Here is an 8,577-nt window from a genome sequence, read left to right as displayed (position 1 = left end):
TAACAAATTGACATCAGTTTTTTATGCGTCATTGACAGCACACATTCCCGCTCGATTTTCGGTCTGAATCCTCAATAAACCTCCAGATCTCTACGCTCGCAGGTCGCACTGGTTTCACAAGTTTTAACCGATAAATTTTAGATGATTTCCTCATTGAAGACTTCGAGTTTTGTGGTATAATTCTCGCCTCATCAAAAATACAGCGCTAAATCAGTGCTGAAAAGTTTGACAAAACCTTCGCTGATTGCGTCAGCTACGAGTTTCATGCGTCTGTACTCTTAATGACAATGAAAATTAACCAATCAGCGCGCGAGAATTCGCTCAGTTATTGTAAAAAAGGCTATCGATTGTAGGCCGGCTTTAGTTGTTTGTGACCAGGATCACACGGCTGACCTTTGTGAACGGTGAATGAGAAATTTGAATACAACAGTAGCAGTAACAGAAACAGTAAAAACTGCAACGACATTTAAATTATTAGTTCTAAATAAATCAGTATCATCATCATCATCATCATCATCATCATCATCATCATCATCATCATCATCACTACATTTTAAATGTAATCTTTTTACATCTGTTCAGCTGCTCAGCTGTTTGGTTTTGTATTTGCTTCAAAAACATAGTTCTTCCGAGAGCAGAAAAATGAAGCCTAATCTGATAATGAATTTATATAGCGCTCTTTTCATGTGTATATGTTCAAATGCGCTGTACACCTACTTATTCACGTCTCAAAGGCCAGACCACAACACCGGGAGCTTCGTGCCCTACTCTTTTCGAATAGTGTGTGGGTTCTTTAACGTCCCCTGTTATAAGACTGAAGATACAGGAGAAAAATCCAAGTAACCATGTTCTATAAATTGCAGGTGTGGTCGTTGGCTATTAAATTATCTGAAAAGGTTTGAAAACCAACAAAAAGTCGTCGAAAAGCCTCGTTTATATGTCCCGAAATTTCTTTCGATTGGATGAAAATATATTACGTAACAGACTTAGAAATAGTATAACTTATAACCACCATGATTTGGGAAACAACGCTTGAAACTTTGTCACGCTTTTCTGTGTTTCGAGTTGTTGCTCTTGGAATACAATTACTGTTCTTATGGGGCCGTTTCGTGTATGTCCAAGGCTTGGTTCACACTAGCAACATAACGGCTAGGTCACGCCATCGCAAAAGACACCTCATGTTGATGTTTTATGTCACCAGTGTGAACAACACAACATAACGGCATAGTTGAAACATAGTGACATAAGCATAAAGACAAGAAAAACTGATCTTTTCTTTATGTCGTTTTGTCGCTAGTGTGAAACAGGCTTATGTCGTTATAACCATCTTGTTGTGTCTTTATGTGACTTGTCGATAATGTGAACCAGGCCTAATTTTCACTTTTCATTTTTTCATTTTCCATTTTTCAGAGGTTCTTATGGAACGGTTAAGAAGTGTATGCATAAGACAAAAGGAAACGTATACGCTGCAAAAATAATCAAGACTTCTAACCACAACATCAGGAAAACCGTGCTTCAAGAGATCGAAATCATGCGAGAGCTTGGACCGCATAACAAACTTGTGGAGCTAGTAGATGCATATCAGACGCCTTTTGAAATCGTTATGGTCTTAGAACTGTAAGTTGAAAGTCAGTCACTTTTTCTATTGCTGCGAAAAGGAAGGATACTTGTCTGATGCAAACGTTCGTTTCTGTTTCAAAGTTATTAGGGTCTGTTTATACGGAGAATAGTTGTCCCTGGTAGGAGGGTTACCCTCCATACTGAGTCACCACAGCATTAGTAGCTCCCACGAAGCATTAGCCTTCCACGGAGAAGTGAAACACGATCGCCCCTAAATCGATCGCCCCCTTGGAGCCTAGTCCAGCATGAGAGCTTTTCATGCATTTCTTTATAAACATCTGAGAAATGTATACAGTAAAAACCCGCGTGTAAGAACCTAGGGATTTAAGAACCTTCTGGCAGAAATTTGCTTTTTTAATACCCCAAAATATAAGAACCTGTTTAGCTAAACAAATTCCAACAGCTTCTTATATGTGGGGTTTAACTATTTAATTTGTATATTTTTTACCAAAAACTATACTGTATCATTGATCAATTAATGTTGTTGGACTTTTGGCAACCTGGGTGCAGACCAGATTTTATACTATTTCTGATAATCAACAACAATGTCTACTCTGTAGAAATTAAGAACCTTATTAAGAACCCACTTAGCCTAAACTGTCAATAAGTACGCCATAATACAAGAACCTGTTTTGCCAAACGCTGAAAAAAGTAGGTTCTTACACGCGAGTTTTTACTGTATATCGTTTATATGAGAAATCAGGTGGCTGGGTGGGACAGGGTGACCCCCGGGGGTGACCCTGGGTGAAGGATCACTCGCTTTGAATGAAGGGTTACCTTAGAGGCGAGCCACCCTTTTCAATGTTACCACTTTGGCTATTTTGACTCGCCTATCAGGGACAAATCTGGACATACAGAGCATTCGTGAAACCGGGAGGGCGTTTTTGGTTAGGTTGGCAGGGGCATTTTTTCACTCGTTGAAAGATTGCTCAGGGGAGAGGGTCACCCTCCTACCAGAGAGAATCTCTTGTGTATAAACGCAGGCGATTTCCAAGTTTAACAATGAACCAATTTATCACTCCATTACTATCTTAGGTGTTTTAATTCGTGTTACTGTAGGTTTTGAAATATCTTGAACAAAGGTATCCAGGAGTGGGTAGTATCCGAGTATCGTTTCGTTTTATAGTGTACCAAAGCTAAACTACTAAAAACAAATATCAATACATAAAAGTGTTGTTTTGTGGGTTTCATTTCAATAATCGGCAACAAGTCTTTTGTCCACAGATGTAAAATTTAGAATTGATGCTGGGTGTGAAAGGATTAACAAGGATTTCTGTCGTCTCCTTTCACACTTGTCTTCATTTGTTTTAGTGTCAATGGAGGTGAATTGTTTGAAAGAATCGTTGCTGAAGACTATTTGATGGAAGATGATGCTGTTGATTACGTCAGGCAAATTCTTGAAGCTTTGCAATTTATGCATGAAAGACATATTGTTCACCTGGATCTAAAGGTAACTAGTGCATTCTTTTCTGTATTGAAATAAGAATGTAAATAAAATAAAACTACATCTAGTGTTCACTCACATAACCAAAGAAATTCAAAATATAGCCCCTTCGTCCCTAGTCCGAGTTCTGAAGCAGGCAAATAAAGCTTTCAATACTGTGATTCTCTTCTCTGGGACAGCTTGCCTTTGAGCGCGAAGACACAGCACACTCTTAGCTCTTTTAAACCATGTATCTAATCTTGATGTAATTAAATGATAATTAATGAAGTTTTTGGTATTATCTTGTTCAAAAATAATTTTTTACTACTAATGGTTGCAGGTCAAAGGAGAATACGGTTTCTTGTTGACTAGAACGAAGGGCTATTTAATACCATATGCAGGAGCAAAAATAAAAACGTCCATAAAACTTTTTAAATAATGCTGGATTTCCACTGACGCGTATTTTTTACGTGCGACAATGTATGAACGACTTGCGTAAACGCGTACGCAAGTGATTCATACACTGTCTCTTTTCATGCACGTAAACGCACGTAAAAAAAATACGCGTCAGTGAAAATCCACCTTAAGATTACAATTGAAACCTTCAGCGTTTGAAACAATTAAACAAAAAACGTCCCCGGGTGGGCTTGAACCACCAACCTTTCGGTTAACAGCCGAACGCGCTAACCGATTGCGCCACGGAGACCTCTGTACATTATAAATGATATAAAAACTTAGTTTCTCCTTCCCAATTATACATTCGCTTTTCTCTTTTTGCCTTTCTTTAGCCAGAAAACATTTTATGTGTGAGCATGGATTCCAATGACATCAAGCTTGTTGACTTTGGACTCGCCAGGAGTCTGGATGCCGAGGAAGAAGTCAAATCTTCGTTCGGCACACCGGACTTTGTAGGTAAAAATTCAGTCAAACGTCTGTCCCGTTTATGTGTTTCTCCTGCTGTAGCACTAACTTGTAAAATTAGGATTGGAGTTCTGCTCTTTTTATAGGATTGTGGATACATACATACATACATACATTAACTTTATTTTATCTCCGATTTACAGAGTAGCTAGTTAGCTAATATCTCCGAGAAAAAAAAATGTAAAAAATAACAACCTAGAAAATTATAAAAACAAAAAACACTAAGCGAAGAAATAAAGCATTACAATTAAATTAAAGTTACCTTATATAATACTAATATATAATAAATAAGATCAGTTAATATACAAATTACATAAAATTATAGTTTCGGACGAGGCGCTTAAAATCGTCGTTAAAATGGATGATGGTCTGCCAAACCAAGTTTGAAGATTGAAGATTGAAGATTAAAAACCCAAAGCGATGGCGTTGAAATTTTGCCAGGTCGTCTGAAAATAGCAACAGAGAACCCTGGGTTCATCTGAAAAGACGACTGAAGTGCCCTGGGAACGATGGTGTTGTAGAATTGTAATGCCCTGTGCAACCATTTGCTTTTGTCGAATAAGTCATAGCATCTCTTGATTATAATACTAAATTAAAATAAAAAAGAAAAAAGAAAAAAAGGAAGGAGGAGAATTAGCAAAACACACATTCGTCCCGAACGCGCTAACCGATTGCACCACGGAGACGTGGTTGCTTTCTCAGGTTAGGGCGTAAAATATGTAAAATAACAATTCCTGGCACTGAAACGCCTCGTGCTACTTCAAGTGGGGATTAAAGAACTCGTAGATGGATCACCACACCTACATTTGATTTACTTTAATTTTAACACATTCCTGGTGTTCTTTCTTCTTAGCTCCTGAGGTTATACGCATGAAGCCTGTGTCGACCGCCAGTGACTTATGGTAAGAAAGTCAATCTCTCCTTACTCATGGCCAACGTATTTTCTAATGTTAGCCATGAGAACTTTGTTTTCTATTAATATAGTGAAACTAAGTGAAGCTGAAGGTTTTATTATTCTTGTATTTTGTATGTTTGATACTGTATTGAGAAATTCGTTTATTGAAAATAGAAGCTAATTTGTTTCTTTTCGTCTTTTTTTCTCAGGAGTCTGGGCGTTGTTACCTATGTCTTGTAAGTATATAGAATATAAATATAAGCTTCGTTCGCTAGCAGCCATGAAGTGGGCTCTAACTATTGTTCTACGATTGCAGCCGTCTCGTATTGTTTATACTATTAAACAAAACAATCCTCAAGCTTGGTAATAGTACTGCATGATTACAATGTAACCTTGTGTCGGGGCTTAATTAGAACCTATTCAACCCTTGAAGTGTAACAGGGTCAAGTTGTGAAACACAAACCACTCTCCTCCTCCTCCTCCTCCTCCTCTCCTCTTCCTTGCTTTCTCCTCCTCCTCCTCATCATCATCATCGTCGTCGTCATCATTATTATCATCACCATCATCAACATCATCATCATCTTCTTCTTTTGCTGCTGCTTTTGTCGCTGATGTAGCAACAATTAACGGTAATTGGTTGCATTATTTACAGATTAAGCGGGCTCATGCCATTCTCAGGAGACGACGATCATCAAACTCTAGTCAAAGTGGCTAAAGCCGACTGGGACTTTGATGACGAATGTTTTGACGACTTGTCACATGATGCTATGGAATTTATTGAAGGACTCCTTGTAAAGGAACCCAGGTACATTCATCAGGTTGTACTCAATCGATAAATTAAGGGATTGTCAGAGGTACGGTAGATTTTACTGTCACAAGAATTTTTTGCACTTTCCCAGTTTGATGCTAATTTTTCACGTTACCAATATCCTCGCTCTTATTTTCAGCGATCGGTTAACAATAGAAGAGTGCTTCCAGCACCCGTGGATAAAGGTGAGGTTACATTAGGCCCCTTTTTACTTAGGAAGCATTATTTGGGAGTGAAACTATTAAATTTTTGGGTATCTCTATAATGTTTAAGAAATGGATCGAATGTTTCAGTACATTTATGAATTAAAAAGGTTTACGTGTTTTACTACTGACAAATCCGAGAAAGTTTTGACAAAGGAAACCTAGGACACGTTCAACTTAGTCTAGCTATGTCGCAATCCTTTCTCATCCTCGCTATCTTTAGTCATTTGTTGAGTTTACTATTCCACGCTTTTAGTAGGTGTTTCAGACATCTCGAAATTACGTTACATTGACAAATAAAACTAGAACACTTGTCTGTTTGTTTTTTTGTATACTGCAACTTTGCCCACTTTTCTTTCTGCAGGATACCCATGACACAGGAACAAAGATTAACACAGAAAAACATAAGGCGTTTTTGGCTAAAAGAAGATGGAAGGTAAACGTCATGCTGACCTATTAGTGATAGTTTGCACCAGGTGTAAATAATGACGAAGCCAACGAAATATGTTTTGTTTAACGCCATCTTAAATAATTTTGACTCGGTTTGCAGCTGAAAGGACTGGGACGAACCACTCTCAGAAAATGCTCGTTACCGCTCTTGGCGACTATTTCTCGGGTCTAGCGATTCTCGGGCGAACGCTTCCAAATTATTCAAAATGGCAGCAATGTTGACTCCCATGTTTTAACTAAATATTTCCCGGCATAGCAAATCGAACCCAATCGAACTAAATTTCAATCGAACTCAATCGAACTCAATCCATGGATTTTTGTAAAACCGGCATTGAAAATCTATAACCAGATCTTAGAAGATCGAGTTACTTCAGCCCGGAGTTTAGCACGTGGTTTTCTTAAACGGAGAAATTCCGCAGAAATGGCTTCAGATGCGCTGTGGGTTGTAAGTTTCAAATGCGTAGTAAAAGGCTACCAGGAATGCCGCTTTGACGTCAAGGATGGCGAAGTTTTCAATGTGTTAAAGAAAGTCGGTGAATAAAATGTTAAAAAACGCAAGATAAAATGTGATTGAACCCAATCTGATTGATTGGGTTCGATTTGGTTCGATTTGTTCGATTGAGTTCGATTTGTTCGGAAATCGAACTCACTGAAAGTCCGGTGTTCGATTGAGTTCGATTGAGTTCGATTTTCGAACGTTCGATTAGTTATGCCGGGAATATTTACAGATACGAATAAGCCCATAACCAAGAGTCGCACCACATTTGATGAGCTCTGTTTTCAACTCTGTTTTCAGAAATCTGTCAATGCTCTTCTGGCTGTACGTCGTATGTCCTTATCTCCTCTCCTCTCAGCTGCAAGGCGTAGACGCTCTATGGATCCCTCAATATTAAGTGCAACGTCCGAAAACGAGGAAGATCAACACAATGAAGCGGACAGAAAAGTATCCGCGCCAATTGATCCCTCGGGACTTACTCTCCCGCTCGGCCGTCGTTTTGGGGAGACGCGCAGTTCTTGTTTCGACTTGGACATGAAAACAATAAAAGCCTTACAGGAGAAAGCTGATAAGGCTATGGCAAAGAACTCGCAAAGAGATGAAAATGATAAAGACAATGAAAATAGCACGAGCGAAGATGATTCGGAAGATAATGGTGATCATGATAATGATGATGACGATGATGACAATGATGATGAAACCATGGATTTAAGTAACACACGTTCTGAGGAATCGGAAAACCCAAGAAGAACGAGCGATATAAGCAATTTAGTCAATCGCGAAGGTTGTTGTTATCAAAGACCCAGAGCAAGCACTGTTTCTGGAGCAACCCATCGCGAGAGAAAAATCGCACAAGTATCAATCAACGTTGGAAACTCGTCTCAAAATGACTTCAAGCCAGTTTCGTTTACTTTTAATACGAACGAACTGCAAAGAAATGACAGGCTTATTTCGGAATCCGCAACAATCCAAAACGCTCAGTTGAAAACAAAGGATTTGAAGTATGGTTCTACGATTACCGGAAATGCTGGTAAGGATTCGAAGGTTTCGTTGCTCCCAGAAAAGCCTGTCGATGATGATCACAAAGGCACATTTAAGCCGCAGAAATTAACATTGCAATTGGATAAATCCGCCCTTAATGGCGAACCTACAGACTCCACCGACAATGATCGCGACGAGCTACCAACGATTTGTGTGAACGACGAACTCTATCTCTCCAGTCCTCCGCAAACTGCACTGACTTTTAACAACAACATCGAAAAGATGGACAGGCAGGAATTGATGACGACATCGCCGTCAATTCAGAACACTTCAAGCATAAACATTGCAAATGTAAATAGAATTCCTGATAGCGTCCAGACCATCACGGTACAACTGGGGAATATAAATGGCTTACAATTTAACTCCAAGCAAGTGTCTTGCAGCGTGCGTCGATCCTCGACAGGGTCAGCTCCCTGCTGATTGGACGACTTCTGACTGCGAGAAAATTAATGATAATCATAATTGGCATAATAAGCATAAGTTACCGCTACTGCAGATAATTGGTAGTGTAAGTGCTTCTGGGATTGTTTGAGTAAGAGCGGAAAAATTCGAAATGGTGGCAAATTTGGCAACGCGTCCTCAGGGTCCTCTTGGTGTTGATGTCTTAAGGTGGCCTGCGGACGAGGTTGCGTCTTCACTCCTAGTTCATTATCCTTTGGAATCACATGAGTAGAGCAAGACTAGGAAAGTTGTTGATACAACTGATTTCACAGTTATTTT

At 39.1% G+C, this 8,577-nt stretch overlaps 1 protein-coding gene and 1 non-coding gene across 2 annotated transcripts; one reads left to right on the top strand and one right to left on the bottom strand.

Moving 5' to 3' along the window:
• The first annotated feature begins 1,413 nt into the window (after positions 1–1,413).
• LOC144641325 (uncharacterized) lies at positions 1,414–8,571 on the top strand. The gene is made up of 9 exons (XM_078500347.1): positions 1,414–1,617; positions 2,932–3,070; positions 3,832–3,955; positions 4,818–4,866; positions 5,069–5,095; positions 5,512–5,664; positions 5,807–5,852; positions 6,235–6,306; positions 7,117–8,571. The coding sequence occupies exons 1-9, from the start codon at positions 1,439–1,441 to the stop codon at positions 8,275–8,277; spliced, it is 1,950 nt and encodes a 649-aa protein (XP_078356473.1). The 5' UTR covers positions 1,414–1,438; the 3' UTR covers positions 8,278–8,571.
• On the bottom strand, positions 3,676–3,749 carry Trnan-guu (transfer RNA asparagine (anticodon GUU)). The gene has a single exon. It is a non-coding gene; the product is annotated as a tRNA-Asn (tRNA).
• Positions 8,572–8,577: the final 6 nt, after the last annotated feature.

The sequence above is a fragment of the Oculina patagonica genome, unplaced genomic scaffold (assembly GCF_052425735.1).
Source record: "Oculina patagonica isolate OP01 unplaced genomic scaffold, crgOcupat unplaced849, whole genome shotgun sequence".
NCBI classification, from domain to species: domain Eukaryota; kingdom Metazoa; phylum Cnidaria; class Anthozoa; order Scleractinia; family Oculinidae; genus Oculina; species Oculina patagonica.
The sequence above is the reverse complement of the archived record's forward strand: the minus strand, read 5'-3'. Positions and strand labels throughout refer to the sequence as shown.